Source organism: Pleurodeles waltl, chromosome 4_1, assembly GCF_031143425.1.
Source record: "Pleurodeles waltl isolate 20211129_DDA chromosome 4_1, aPleWal1.hap1.20221129, whole genome shotgun sequence".
NCBI lineage: Eukaryota > Metazoa > Chordata > Amphibia > Caudata > Salamandridae > Pleurodeles > Pleurodeles waltl.
Window position 1 is genome coordinate 535,475,759 of NC_090442.1, and position 16,362 is coordinate 535,492,120.

The following is a 16,362-nucleotide window of genomic DNA, read 5'->3' on the forward strand; positions in this document are numbered from 1 at the left end:
TTTCTTCGTAGAAGTCTTTTCGAGTCACGGGACCGAGTGACTCCTCCCTTTCGGCTCCATTGCGCATGGGTGTCTACTCCATCTTAGATTGTTTTCTTTCCGCCATCAGGTTCGGACGTGTTCCTCTTCGCTCCGTATTTCGAATCGGGAGAGTTAGCTAAATATCGAAAATTCAACTGCATTGTTCTCGCTCGGTACCGGTTTAGTGTTAGCGTATCGACACCGACAGTAGAAGCGCTCAGGCGGCCCTTCGGGGCTTCCGCTCTTCAGCAGGGCCTGGTCGGCCCGACCCCATCAATCGACGAAACTAATGGACCGGACCCCTTCCGCTTCTGTCCGAAGTGCCACTCAAAGTATCCTTATACAGACCAACACTTGGTCTGTATTCTGTGTCTATCACCAGAACACAGGGAGGATACTTGAGGCCTGTCGGGCATTTCGATTGAAAAAGACCCTACGCGATCGAAGAGCCAGAAGACTACAGATGGCGTCGACACCGAGGGAACAACTCGACATCGAAGAGGAGGAAAGAATTTCCATCCTGGGAACGGACTCAGATGATTCCGAAAGTGAGCGACCTGCGACGACGCAGAAAACAGTGAGTAAAACTGCCCCTCTAAGACTCACACAAAGATCGTAAAGGTCAAGGGGATGCCACCGCCAGCAGGCCATGGCTTAACCCATCAAAAAGACGGTGACCAAACATCGCACCGAAAAAGGCCAAAGAACTGCCGAAGACATCCGACTCCGGTCGAGATTCAGGCTCCGAACGATCTCGGCACTGAGAGTTCGACTCACCATAGGTGAGAAAAGTTACGTCGGAACTGAAAAAGACTTTCACAGAAGCTTCGGTACTGAAAAAAGCGGCTTCGGAGCCGAAAATAAGCTCTTACACGGAAGAGCAAGGACTTTCTGGCCAAATGCAAAAACACAGATTTGAGCAGGAGATAGGTATGGGGGAACCGGACCATACCCAAAGAAGGTTGCATATCCAGAAAGAGACTGGGAAAATACAAACTCTTCCTCCGATTAAAACCAAAAGAAAGCTGGCATTTCATGAGTCAGAAATGCAGCCAAAGGCAAAGGTGGCAAGAGATAAAACACCACCACCAAGCTTTTCGCCACAACCTTCTCCACTGCATTCACCACAGCTGTCCCCGGTAACAACACCCCCAATGCACTCCCGACCCATACAGGGATGACACAGGATGATCCGGATGCATGGGACTTATATGATGCTCCGGTATCAGACAACAGCCCAGATTGCTACCCAACAAGGCCGTCACCTCCAGAAGACAGTACTGCATATACGCAGGTACTATCAAGGGCAGCTACATTCCATAATGTAGCAATGCATTCAGAGCCAATAGAGGATGATTTCCTATTCAACACCTTGGCGTCCACCCACACTTCCTACCAGAGTCTGCCAATGCTCCCAGGCATGCTTAAGCACGCAAAACAGGTCTTCCAGGAGCTAGTGAAAGGAAGGGCTATCACACCTAGGGTGGAGAAAAAATACAAACCTCCCCCAACGGACCCTGTGTTTATAACACAGCAGCTTATGCCAGACTCAGTAGTTGTAGGGGCAGCAAGAAAGAGGGCAAACTCTCAATCATCAGGAGACGCTCCACCGCCTGACAAGGAAAGTAGGAAGTTTGATGCGGTGGGCAAACGGGTGGCAGCACAGGCAGCCAATCAATGGCGGTTTGCAAACTCGCAAGCCTTACTAGCTGGCTACGACAGGGCACACTGGGACGAGATGCAACACATTATACAGCACTTGCCCAAAGAACATCAAACGTGCCCAACAGGTTGTTGAGGAAGGACAAGCAATATCCAACAACCAAATAAGGTCCGCATTAGACTCGGCAGACACAGCACCATGAACAGTCAACACTGCGGTAACCATTCGTAGGCATGCATGGTTACGAAGCTCAGGATTCAAGCCAGAAATCCAACAAGCTGTGTTAAACATGCCTTTCAGCCAGGAACAATTGTTTGGGCCGGAGATGGACACAGCAATTGAAAAATTAAAAAAGGACACAGACACGGCCAAAGCCATGGGCGCGCACTCTACTCCCCACAAAGCAGAGCCACATTTAGAAAGCCACAGTTTAGAGGGAGTTTTCGTATGCAAACACCAGAACCTTCCACCTCGCAAACCAGACCCACCTATTAGGGACAATTCCAGAGAGGAGGGTTTCGAGGCTCATATAAGGGTGGACATTCCCAAGAGCCAGGGGAAAATTCCAAACCCCTAAAACAAGTCAAACCAAACAGTGACTTCAATGTCACAAAACCCCAACACTTAACACCAGTGGGGGGGGGGGGAGACTTACTGCATACTACAAAAACTGGACACACATAACTACGGACGCATGAGTCCTAGCCATTATCCAGCATGGTTATTGCATAGAATTCATACATTTCCTGCCAGATGTGCCCCAAAGAGCACACAATATGTCCAAACAACACTTACACCTGTTACAAATAGAAGTCCAAGCATTGTTACAAAAACAAGCAATAGAGTTAGTACCCAATCATCAAAAAGGAACAGGCGTCTACTCTCTATATTTCCTCATTCCAAAGAAAGACAAAACGTTAAGACCCATATTAGACCTCCGAACGCTGAATCTCTTCGTCAAATCGGATCACTTCCACATGGTAACACTTCAAGACGTGGTTCCCTTACTCAAAAAAGAGGACTACATGTCAACATTAGATCTCAAGGATGCCTACTTTCACATACCCATACATCCTTCCCACAGAAAATACTTAAGGTCTGTAATACACGGCGTACACTTTCAATTCAAAGTGTTACCGTTCGGGATAACAACAGCCCCAAGGGTATTCACAAAATGCCTTGCAGTAGTAGCCGCTCACATAAGGAGACAGCACATGCACGTATTCCCGTACTTAGATGACTGGCTAGTAAAAAGCAGCACTCAACAACAGTGTCTTCTTTACACGCAATACGTTATAGAAACTCTACACAAACTAGGGTTTTCTATAAATTACCAAAAATCACATCTACAGCCATCCCAAGTACAACAATACTTGGGAGCAACACTCAACACACAAAAAGCGATTGCCACTCCAAGTCCACAAAGGGTACAAGCGATCCAAAATATAATATTAAACATACAGCCAAACCAACACTACCAAGTGAGGTTTGTAATGAAACTTCTAGGCATGATGTCTTCATGCATAGCCATTGTCCCAAACGCAAGATTACACATGCGGCCCTTACAACAGTGCCTAGCAAAACAATGGACACAAGCACAGGGTCAACTCCAAGATCTAGTGTTGGTAGACCGCCAGACACACTTCTCGCTTCAATGGTGGAACCCTATAAATTTAAACCAAGGGCGGCCACTCCAAGACCCAGTGCCTCAAGACGTGATCACAACAGATGCTTCCATGATGGGGTGGGGAGCACACCTCAACCAGCACAGCATACAAGGACAATGGGAAAATCAACAAAAACAACTACACATAAATCATTTAGAACCGTTGGCAGTGTTTCTAGCATTAAAAGCATTTCAACCACTGATAGCCCACAAACACATTCTTGTCAAAACCGACAACATGACGACAATGTATTACCTCAACAAACAAGGAGGGGCACACTCGTCACAACTGTGTCTCTTAGCACAAAAAATTTGGCAATGGGCAATTCACAATCACATTCGCCTAATAGCACTATACATCCCAGGCATACAGAACCAGTTGGCCGAAAATCTCAGTCGAGATCACCAACAAACACACGAATGGGAAATTCATCCCCAGATCCTACAAGATTACTTTCTACGCTGGGGAACGCCAAAAATAGACCTATTCGGAACAAAAGAAAATGCAAAATGCCAAAACTTCGCGTCCAGGTACCCACACCCTCGGTCCAAGGGCAATGCGTTATGGATCAGTTGGTCAGGGATATTTGCTTACGCTTTTCCCCCTCTCCCACTCATTCCTCATCTGGTAAACAAACTAAGTCAAAACAAACTCAAACTAATACTTATAGCACCAACCTGGGCTCGCCAACCGTGGTACACAACACTGCTAGGTTTATCAGTAGTACCTCACATCAAATTACCACACAGGCCAGATCTGTTAACGCAACACAAACAACAGATCAGACACCCTAATCCTGCATCGCTCAATCTAGCAATCTGGCTCCTGAGATCTTAGAATTTGGACATTTAGACCTTACACAAGAATGTATGGAGGTCATTAAACAAGCTAGAAAACCCACTACAAGACATTGCTACGCAAACAAATGGAAAATATTTGTTTACTACTGCCACACTAATCAAATTCAACCACTGCATGCTTCCGCAAAAGACATTGTAGGCTACTTATTACACTTACAAAAGTCTAAGCTAGCATTCTCTTCAATTAAAATACATCTCACTGCAATATCTGCCTATCTGCAGATTACACATTCAACATCGCTTTTTAGAATCCCAGTCATCAAAGCATTTATGGAGGGACTAAAAAGAATCATACCCCCGAGAACACCACCAGTACCTTCGTGGAACCTTAATATTGTATTAACACGACTCATGGGTCCACCATTCGAACCCATGCACTCTTGTGAGATGCAATACTTAACTTGGAAGGTAGCCTTTCTAATAGCTATCACATCACTTAGAAGAGTAAGTGAGATACAAGCATTTACTATACAAGAGCCCTTTATACAAATACATAAACATAAAGTGGTTCTACGTACAAATCCCAAATTCTTACCAAAAGTCATATCGCCGTTTCACCTAAACCAAACAGTGGAACTCCCAGTCTTCTTTCCACAACCAGACTCAGTAGCTGAAAGAGCCTTCCACACATTAGACATAAAGAGAGCACTAATGTTTTACATTTACAGGACAAAACAATTTTGTAAAACAAAACAATTGTTTGTAGCCTTCCAAAAACCTCATGCCGGTAATCCTATAACCAAACAAGGCATTGCCAGATGGATAGTTTAATGTATTCAAACTTGTTATATCAAAGCAAAAAGAGATCTACCTATTACACCAAAAGCGCATTCCACTAGGAAAAAAGGCACCACAATGGCCTTTCTGGGGAATATACCTATGACTGAAGGCAGCCACCTGGTCTATGCCTCATACATTCACAAAACATTACTGTGTAGATGTGTTAACAACACAACAAGCCACAGTAGGACTGGCTGTATTAAGAACATTATTTCAAACAACTTTAACTCCTACAGGCTAAGCCACCGCTTTTTAGGGGAGGTTACTGCTTAGTAATCTATGCACAGCATGTGTATCTGCAGCTACACATGCAACCGGACGGAAAATGTCACTTACCCAGTGTACATCTGTTTGTGGCATAAGACGCTGCAGATTCACATGCACCCTCCCACCTCCCCGGGAGCCTGTTGCCGTTGTTAGTTGATTAAGATTTGTAAATTTGTAAATAAATATTATTTTAATACACATTATGTACATACACATCTACTCCATTGCATGGGCACATCTAGTATACTCTCAACTCCTACCTCACCCTCAGCGGGGAAAACAATCTAAGATTGAGTCGACGCCCATGCGCAATGGAGCCGAAAGGGAGGAGTCCCTCGGTCTCGTGACTCGAAAAGACTTCTTTGAAGAAAAACAACTTGTAACACTCCGAGCCCAACACTAGATGGCAGGATAATGCACAGCATGTGAATCTGCAGCGTCTCATGCCACGAACAGATGTACACTGGGTAAGTGACATTTTCCAAATATTCATACACAATGCAAAGCAGATAATAGGAATTAAAAGTTCATCATCATGGGGCACAGTTGCTTCATCTTTCTCCCACCAGCAACAAGTCGTTGACCCCAGATAGACTGTGAAGAGAAAGTTCTGGCTTCACTGGATAGATGATGGGCATCAGTGTCCCAACCCTGCCAGAGCTGAATCACTTCACTTCCCTCTGGTTTTTGGTCTCTTATATACCTTAAACAAGCCAGAGAGGAGATTTCTAGAAAACCCCTTCTGCTCCGCAAGTTGTAGTTCAAAAATGCTGGCTACTTCAGGTCAGTTTTGAAAAGAACAAGTTGGAACTGGCCAGGATCTCAAGGTGCTCTCTCAAAACAAAACCGTTCCCCGCCGTACCATAAGCATCATCCTAGCACGTCCTTATCTCCCTAAGCCCTTGGTGAGAAAGAACACACAGACACCTAGAATAAAAACATGAGCAAAAAGCACATTGCATAACATGGACACGGAAAAATACTTGCAGCTTCTGCACTTCTAACCTCACAGTGGCTAAAGCTAAAATAAAGTCAGTAGGCAAAATGAAACTGGTGGTCACCAATGTGATGGTGTGCTGCTAGGCTAAGTGCATTGTGGAGTCAGTGGTCAAAACACAAATATCATTATACCATCATAAAGGCTTTCATTAAAGGGCTACAAAGGCTAGTGCCTCCCAGAGCAGCTTCAGCTCCTACATGAAACCTCCAATGTAGTCCTTATCAGATTCATGAGATTCCTTTTGATCCACTCTATTCTTGTCTCATTCAGTTCCTCTCTTTGAAAGTGGTGTTACTAGTCTCTATTGCTTTTGTATGTAGAGTTTGGAAACTACATACAATTTCATGCAAGTGCAAAGACATAGATAGGACCTGATTTAGAGTTTGCTGGACACGCTACATTGTCACAACTACAACGAAATTCCCTCTCCACCAAACTCTTGTCACACCGGCTCTATTTTGAGTTGGGTAAACAGCTGGATTAAAATTTACTCTCTTAGTATAAACCTTCATCTGATAGCCCGAAGGATGACTGGCCATCTGAAGTAAGCCATTGGACCATCCACCTTATTTAGAGTGGACAGTCAGATAGCTTTTTTTTTCCTGTCACCGGCATGAATATCCTAGAGGTGGGGTACAGTAAAAATAAATAATGACCACCACAATATGAGAGTAAACATTCATGGTATTTAGACTGTTATTTTTTTCTTTTCCCCACAACTAATTCCTGCTTTTTTTTTCTTTCTTTTTTTTTGGGAAAATAAAAAAACTTCAAAGTTTGATATAAGCGTCCTTTATCAATGATGGAGACATACTTAACTATTAAAAGGTTTTGTGTGAACCACTATGGCGGTGGCTTATAAAAATCCATACAGTTCTTCAGGGCGGCAGTAAACTTTACATTTTGCGGGTGGAGTAAAAGCAGAGTGGTAGACAAAGTCCACCACCACCCTGACTGCCATTACTTCATCCACCAACCTCTAAATCAGGCCCATAATAGTACTACTCATACATCCTCATTTACTGTCAGATGGTTTACCCTTTCTATATCAGTCAATCTGTTGGATTGCCACCCTCTTTCACAGGCCCACCGTCTCTCGCTGAAAGGTCTTTACATATTTTAAATGTGTTAATGTAAGAAGGAGTGCATTTTATGTAAATCGCATATCTGCTATTAGGGAAACTGAACAATTTGTTACATTTGTCATGCACAAGCTAAGGATCCTCTATCAAAAACAGGTCTAGCATGGTTGATCGTTTGGTGCTTATTGTGAATGCCACTGCATGATACGCATAGCGTACATTATTATATTTATAATAAAAGACAACATCACATTGTCAGATATCTATAGAGCTGTTGCTTTGTCTCCATTTAATACTTTTTTTTTTCACTTAAACATTAATGTATGGCTGCTCTCGTCCTCCAAACAGCATGGAAGGACCACATTGTGCTCAAAACATTATCCTAAGCAGTATTGTCTTCCATTTACATGTCATCATCTTAACAAGTTGTTCTGTGCTTTTCAGTCTGTGTGCAGTGTGTAACCTACAGCAGACCATGCTGCAAACGAAAATATTACTTGCCTGTAACTATTAGTTTGCAGATTGTGGTGCCGTAAGTTCACATAGGCTCTGCCTCCTGCCTGCTGTAAGAACGTAGATTTACTATTGTGCTTTTACAGTTCGTCCCCCCATGCTGGGCTCTGTAACTTTATTTTACTAGTTTTGCAATCAACGTAATCACTCCCTGTTGTGGGTGGGAGCCGCAGTGCTGCCCACATGCTTTTAAACTAGTTTCCTTTGAGCTTTTGATAATTATATATTTTAAAGATCATGAAAACAAAGGCTTGCGTTTTTCATAATCTATGAGAATGTTTTGCTTTGCTGAAGCATGTTTTGGAATCCTCAGCACTTGTCAATTTAATGCCAAACAGATGTTACAGGAAAGTTGCTTTTAACTTTTGCCAATTGAGGCTCAGAAAATTAGTGGTATTGGGGCAAAGAAACCATGCCTGCGGAGAGTGTCCAAGGTTCTTTTCTCTGCTAAGTTAGCATTCTTTTTAAGGTCGAGCGCATGCAAGTGCTCTGGACCATGTTGTGCTCTATTTGGGCTTCTAACCATGCCCATGTTACGCCCGTCACTTTAGTTCAGGGGCTTGCCTTTTAAAAATTGATTGATTCCATTTGTGAGAGGCATGCATACGTCATGCCTTTTCCGGTGTTTAGCACTGGTAAACTATTGAAAACATATGAGGCTCGAGGTTTTCAGCTGGTTTCTGGACTACTTTATCTTTTCATTTCCTGCGCAGCGTGATCTCACTGGGCAGAAGTTAAGCTCTTTGCATGACTTTGACCCTGTTACAGGTATAATTGCACTTTTGATGGTAACATGGATAATTGCACTTTTGCCGATAAGTTTCACTGCAAGCCAACTTCTGTTTCCTTTTCTGTGTCTCCTTCACACTCATGCCAACCATTGGCTCGCATATTTGAAACTGTTTTACTTTTCATTATTAGTTTATGTGGCAAGAAAAGTCTGGTTAGGAGTTTACAACGCTAATAGCTGTAACGTGAGCAAACGTGAGACCCATTGCATAGCAAAGGCTTGTTTTATTAGGTCGAGCATAGCAGCGTGGAAACACTGCTTTTTTGACGTGTTGGTATGCATCTGGGCTTTTAACAACGCCCACCTCACGCCCATCACTACTACTTGCTCGTGGGCTTGCCCTTCAAAAGTCCTTTGATGACATTGGTAAATGGTTTATGTTTGACCCTCCTTGGGGAGGTTTTATTACCACCTTGGCCATCGTCCCTGTTACATGGCTAATTGCACTTTTGTCGATAAGTTTGACTACAAGCGAAGTTCTTTTTCCTTTTTTGTGTCTCTTCACGCTGATACTCATGGAGGCCGTGGCAATGTGAATCGACTCACTTATGTGAAACTGTTTTACTTTTAATTTTCAGTTTGTGGCAATAAAAGTCCAGTTAGGAGGTAACAACGCTAATAGGTCTAACTCAAGCAAATGTGAGACCCCTTTCATTGCAAATGCTTGTTAGTGACTGCTCATTGTGGCTAGGCTAGTGAGATACTGACGTAGATCTTGGAAAGAATATGCTATAATAATAGAGATGTCACTCCATAAATGTACCTGTTGCCAATAGAAATACATTTATTTTGAGTTCCCTTTTTAATGATTGATTTTGTTATAGTTTTCACACTGAAAAGACCTAATTCACAAAACATTTTTATTTCACTTGTTTCCCTTATGACCACAACAAGTTCAAGTTAAAATTGCAGAATTCTGATTCACATGTTAGACATAAGAAAACCTGCCACCATGGCATATACTGCATATGGAAAGATGCAACTAACAGAAGGTGGTTGCAGCATGAAAATCGCCTATAGGGTAATTTGGCATTTGGGAATATAGAGAATATCGTAGACAAAAATATTTCTAAAGTCTTTTTCAGCCTTTTCCACACAACACTAAAGCAAAAAATTATGAAGTATGTACATTGGCTGGGGAAAATCCTTCAGAACTCCAATGTTAGAGAATGCATCAAACAGTTTCAACATAAGGAACAATATTACCAAGGTAGAGCTTATGCATCTTAACCCAGACGCTGTAGATTTTTCCACAGCCAGTTAGGCAGAAAACCTGGGTTATATTAGAGACACAAAAGGTAAGATTATGCAATACCTCCTCTATTGTGCCTCCTTACAACAGAGTCAAAAGAATTTAAAACATTAAAACATTCAAAGGCATTATAAAAACGTAGAATGTACAGCCATCTTTCTTCTTGTTAAGGATGTGAATGAACAAGAAATATTGATATTCATCACTGCGTCTGTCTGCTTTCAGATGAAAAGCAAACCCTCAACATTATCTTCATGATCCTCTTGCTACAGATCGTCTAGATTTGTACTGGAACAAAGAAGATAAATATTTAAGGGCTGGAAGAGATAATCTTAGCATCTATGTCTTTAATAATAAAGTCAATGTTTTCTTCCCACCAGGCTTTGGAACATCTCCATTTTATGTTGAGGCCAGAGGATAACTTTGTGTGTTTGAAGTCTTGCAACACATTCTCTACAGCACTCTCCACAGGCTTAAAATAAAAAATGAAATGTCTAAACATCACTGGACTAATCTGCGAACCTTAAAATATCCTACAAACCTCCACCCCTCCTAAAAGCCTCTGATGCAAATTCACTTCCTACTGGGTGTGCCCTAAAAACCTAGTATTAACTTCTCTTTTCTCCCTTCTTTTACTAAAACAAGCAGAAATTCACTGTACAGGCTTGTTGATGTTGATGCAGTCCTCGGTTCTGTTCTCTCTGACCTTATCTGCCTCATCACCCATTATCAATATTTCACTAATCATGTTAGAAGCGCTTAAAATTGCCTGAATGGTAAGCCTCACACACTCTAGTCCTTGAATGATGCCAATAGGACTCATATTTGACCTCGTATCAAAGGTTCAACTAGAATGAAAACCTGAACCTGTGTCCTGACTTTGTAGGTTGAACTGCCCAAACCTTAAAGATGGCTGTGATACGTACTTAAAGATGTACAAGTTCACATATGCCTATTCATTGGACCTGCAAACACAGGGTCCCAAATAGAAACATGAAAGTTCTTCTAGAGTTTACACTAGCACAAGCCTTCAAAACATTGCTCAACTTCAAACAGCACTGTTCCAAATATCTGCTGCTCAGAAGGTAAAAAGAATATAAAACCGTTCTTGAACTGTTTGAAAATACAGAATGTCAACAACGGAATAACGAAATAAAAATTCCTGCACAGTCTAAATTTTGACCAAATGTCCTTTCAGTTATGTTAAATCATTAAATCTTTCAAGATTTTATCACCTACACACCGTATCTGCTTGATGAGCAGCAGTAACAAAAGAAGGGTAAGATAGCTGGGTGTTCTGAGGTTTATGGTGCTTTGAAGTTCCTTCTGTGACTAGGAGCCAATTATGGAGGTAATGCATTCTCCTAGCCTTTATGCCTTGACAGGAAATCTGTTGTTTCAGGGTTGAATCTCTATGCATACCTTTTCTGAATGTATAGAATCCGAAAAAGTGTTGTTTTCTAAGACAAATAAGTAGGTGTCACTTATGACTCGTACATTTTTTTTCCCCTGTGATTGTGTCCCTTGTTTAATAACCTTTTACTGTCTATTTGGTATAATATGCTAAATATGTACACAGTGTGTATCTGGGTAACATCCATGTATTTAATCCACAGCTACTCTTGACTTGTCATCATTAGAAGATACTAAAATCACAGTTAATAACGGTGACAGTGAAAATTCCCAACAAGAGGTGGGTTGAGATGAAGCAGTTCATTTGTGAAACAAGGTTAACAATGTATTTAAGTTCAGTTAACTTGTACGATTAATGACAGTTTTATTATCTTCATATGAAATTTTAGTCTTTACAATTTCATTGCTATTTTACATCTGTAATCTTTTTCAAAGTAATTATTGTGAAACATGTCACCATATAAAAAGAAAAACACTTAGAAAAACACAAATTAAGAATATCTAGCATTGAGAAATAACCTTTAAGGTAATTTGTGTATGCTACCAACCAGCCAACATAAGGAATACCTAACAAATGTAGTAGACCTTAATATTGATTATACTGCTTTATTTTTTAGATATTTAGTTATTAGGGAAGGGCGAGTGGAGATTATGCTCAAACTGTTTCAAGCATTGGGAGATGTTGTATTGACTTGCCTTGAGGTGGCTTGTGTGTTTTGTTAAGAGGTTTAACAGTCTTATTGCTCTAAATTGTGCACCCCAAGAAGTAATTTTGGCTAAAATAGATTTCAGACCCAGAGAGTAATGCCACCTATCCCAGTATTCATTAAACATATAAAAATACTGGCAATTGATTCTGCTGAGTAAATAAGAGTGGATGCAGTTGGCTTGTTTCCTCTATCAGGGTACTGGAAGAAAAGAAGACAGTTCAGCACCATCAGGATATCTGCCTGCGTCTCATCTTGGTCTGTCTGGAGCTATCCCATCCTGGGCATGAGCAACATGTTTCTGCTAAACTAATTTACAGATCCATGATTGATTGTATTGGACAACTAAGAGAGAAATTAACAATGTAATAGAACTAGATTTGAATAACTTCGTGAGCTTCTATGTCACATATACCTATTGTAATGAAAATGACTCATATTGCAGTAATTTACATTTTCTGACTAAGTGAAGCAAGTTGATACTTTACCTAAGGTAATGTCTTGTTTTGGTTTCTTGAATGGAAAGATGGAAAGTTTCTCCCAAGGGAGAACTTACTTCTCCAGGTATATCAAGATTATGTTTCTGAGATATAAATAAAAACAGTGATGTAAAATAATAATCAGGGTAGTAATAATATTCTATTGGTGTTAAATGCCACCTTAAATAATACTTTGGGGACCATGGGAACTAACATGCTACCAAAATACATATATAAATAAGCATATCTCATCTGATAGAGGCTTCAAGTCGCAGATCCCTTACCTTAGAATTATCCTCAAGCGTCATTTTTTGTGAGTGCCGATGGGTGGAATAGTTCAGCTCTGCGTGGGCTCATTGGTGTCGTCTGCGCCACAAGTGACATGCACAGTGCCTACATAGGTATCCCCCCAGTGCTCTGACATCAATTCTTTTCTTTCTGTGCCAGTCAGTGAAGACCCAGAGAGCGCTACCCCAGTTATTTTTTGACTGACCTTTTATTGACTTTAGTCAGTGGTTTTTTAATTTTTTTCTTTTGTTTTAAACTTCTCTCCTTGTGTGGCAGGGATGTTCACGAGGAAGCCCAGATTCAAGCCCTGTTGAGCCTGCCACTGGAAAATATCAGTGAAAGACCCTCTGGTGTCTTGAGCATGACCACCACACCAAGACCTCCATAGATTGTCATGGTATGCATCCCAAGGCATTGAGGGAGCAATCCCTCAAGCACCTTGCTGCTCAACATGGAATGCCACAATGATTTCAATCCAGTCGAGAGAAAGGTCTTGGGATTGGTCACGGAGCCATCCATCTAAGTCTCAATTGAAATTGTCCCACTCTAGTGAGTCCCACAAGAAGAGTAAGAAGTTGAAGAGGTCCTTGACTTCACCCGTCTGTCAGAATCATCCAAGGAGACCAGGGAGTGGCCCCCACCCACCCAGCTTTGAGAATTTTATGCGGCGATGTGTCTCATGATTTGGCAGCCCGATCCACTGGCGTTCCTTCGGGCCCCCTATATTCAGGAGGGGATCCTACTTCTTCCCTGCTGGCATGTCCACCGCCTCCACCAGTCAGGTCCCTTGGATCCACAGATGGCTTAGAACTGGCAGCTATTGTACTGTCGCGTAGGCTCTCATTATTCTAATGAGACTACTGGATTTTGAGCGGCAGAATCGCCCGTGGTGTGGGAGACTAAGTCTGACCCTCTGCGGGTGACACCTGTCGCTCCAATCTGGGTTCTGCTCCGGCTAACTAGCAGTGCCTCATCCCCACCAAAGGGTACTGATGATTGGGCAGCCGAGTGCATGACATACTTGGCTTCTCAGGGAAGTCGTGGTCACTCAGGTCACATCCGGTTCTCTCACTTAAAATTTAGTCTCATATATAAATGACAAACAGAAGCAGTATATGTTTCAATAATGAGTTTAATAAAACGACTGCATCTTAGATAGCAAGGTGTGAGCTGCAATAACCAGGACGACACAACATGACAGTATTAAAATTGTGACGAGAAGAGTGAAGCATAAAAACAACGCTATCATATTGTCACTATTTTCAATGGACTAACCCCTACCTAGGCTAGGATAGAACACAGCATGTTAAGCTTTAAGTCTGCCCTTCAGGTTCCCCTGGGAAGAAATCAACCCCCATACCTGAGCAAAGGCTTGCGGTCTGCGTTAGCATCTGTAGCGAAGCATTCAGCAATCGGCATACAGTTGTGGTTCCCTGGCTGGAATCTCCCTCAAACGTATAAGGGACAAGGACGTTTTTTTAGAAAAACAGCTGATATTCTGAGAAACTGTCCCTACGTAAAGATGTGTATTTTCTTCGAATGTTGGAGACTAACTTCTACCACGTTCACTGGCAATGTACCGTGCTGTAGCCTTGGAAAAAGCATAGAGTGATCAAGAATGTCTTGTTTGAGAATAGAGTGCTGGCCTAGGCAAAAACAGTTAGATAGACGGAAATAAAACAAGACCGTAAAATGGTTATTGTAACAGTAATCAGACGAATCTGAATAAAATACATCTAGGTTAAAGTGCACAGCGGCCCAGTGTGTTAAATTAACGTGCATGGAGCTACAATAAAATGGCTACACAACAGTACCACCTCGACCTTCCTCTGACATCGGTCCCGATATTGACTCTCTCAAAGGCACCATCCCCATTCTCATCCCTGACTCTGACATGGAGCCGGAGGGGTGTCGCCCGATGCAGACTCTGGCGTGACTGAAGCCATGCCCTTCAGGCCAGGGCCTGAGTCTTATTTCTATGGGCTAGGGCTTGGGGACAATTGGGAGGGGCCATTGGACCCTGTAGAATACCAGCCTTAAACCCCAGCATGGACTGGTGTCGGGAACTGGAAGACCCAAGTGGACTGCACACATTCCTAGATACTGGTATGGTCTCTTCTCCTACCTTGACTATAGAGGAGGGAGCCTCTTTAGCAATGGTAGTGAGAAGGGCAGCCAAGGTCCTAGACCTTAGCCTGCCGTCAGTAGCAGTCAAGACTAACATCTTGACAGGAATGCTTCAGCCGGGAGTTAGCCCCTCAAAACCTCTTCTCCTATTTAATGAATCCCTTCCCGACTTCTTGCTCGGGCCTAGTCCAAGTGCTGCACATGGGCCCCTGTTAACAGGCCAGGTGCCTGCTGCCATAGCCCCACCCCAAGGGACCCCATTTTCTTTATGCACCACCCTATCACCGGAGACCTTAGTGGTCCAAGCTTCTCAGTCCTGTGTAAATATTGGTGCATTATGTACCACCCCATTCAATCCAAGAGGCTGGACACCTTAGGCAAGAAGATGTTTTTTTCTGCCAGACTGGCTCTGAGGTCCATGAACACCACGTGCCTTTTGGGCTATTACTCCCATGCTCTTTGTGATTTGGTTGCTCAGGTGCTGCTTATGGTCCAAGAGGAGGCCCGGGCCATACTTTTCCAAGCTATGGCAGGCGGGAGAGATGCAGTTAAGTTCACGATCCAATGTAGGCTGGACACGACCGACTAGCTAGGGAGAGCAGTTTCTTCTTCGGTGACCTTATGGTGCCGCACCTGGCTGAAGACGACTGGCTTTTCAGGAAATACCTAAGCTTTGCTTATGGATTTGTCCTTTAATGGCTTTCGTCTCTTCAGGAGACAAGGCAGACTCTTTGCTGGAGGGATCCAAGGAAGGCAGCGCTATGGCCAGGTCTTTGGGCCTTTCCATGCACCCTCTCCACCAACCCCAGTCCGCTTTTTGAGCCCATGGAAGAGCTTTCCAGCCACATCTTTACCTGCCCACCCTCCACAGCATGGAAGCTCCCCAGCGTATGCATGGCCGACGATTCTGATCCCGCCCATCAGATCTGCTCTGGACATGGTGCAGTTTCGGGCTTATCCTTCCGAACAGCGAGTCCAGAATATTCAGGCTGTGATACCGACGTTTTAGCCTCTTTTCTGGGTTCCAGTGAGGCTGCTGGGCCTCCTGACCTCCTGAGTCCTGCTTGTGACACATGCACACTGGCATATACAGGCTCACCACTGGGACCTGAAGTATCAGCAGGTGCAGCATCAGGGGAATCAATCCAACATGTTTCAAATCTCTGAACGACTGCAAAAGATCTGCAGTGGTGGTTATCAAACCTCATTTGAGTCAGAAGCATACCCCTCTTCCTTCCCCACCCTGATATGACAGCAGTGACAGATGTGTCACTCCTGGGATTGGGGGGGCCTTATAGTAGAGGTGGAGATTCAATGTCTCTGGTCTACGCTGGAATCTGGACTCCACGTCATCGAAAGCCTTTCTACCCTCCATCAAGGAAGGCTAGCGCAGGTGTTAATGAACATCACCACCATGAGGTACTGCAACAAACAAGGCTGGGTGTGGAGGGGC

The 16,362-nt window shown here is 43.1% G+C and overlaps 1 protein-coding gene across 14 annotated transcripts in view; it reads left to right on the forward strand.

Annotated features, from left to right (window-relative positions):
- Nucleotides 1-16,362, forward strand: part of ANKRD26 (ankyrin repeat domain containing 26) — an 829,339-nt gene that overhangs the window by 258,376 nt on the left and 554,601 nt on the right. For all 14 annotated transcript variants that reach the window (XM_069228894.1, XM_069228896.1, XM_069228898.1 and 11 more), the window contains one exon: nucleotides 11,512-11,588. In XM_069228894.1, the coding sequence (XP_069084995.1) occupies nucleotides 11,512-11,588 (77 nt within the window). The remainder of the gene's footprint in view (nucleotides 1-11,511; nucleotides 11,589-16,362) is intronic.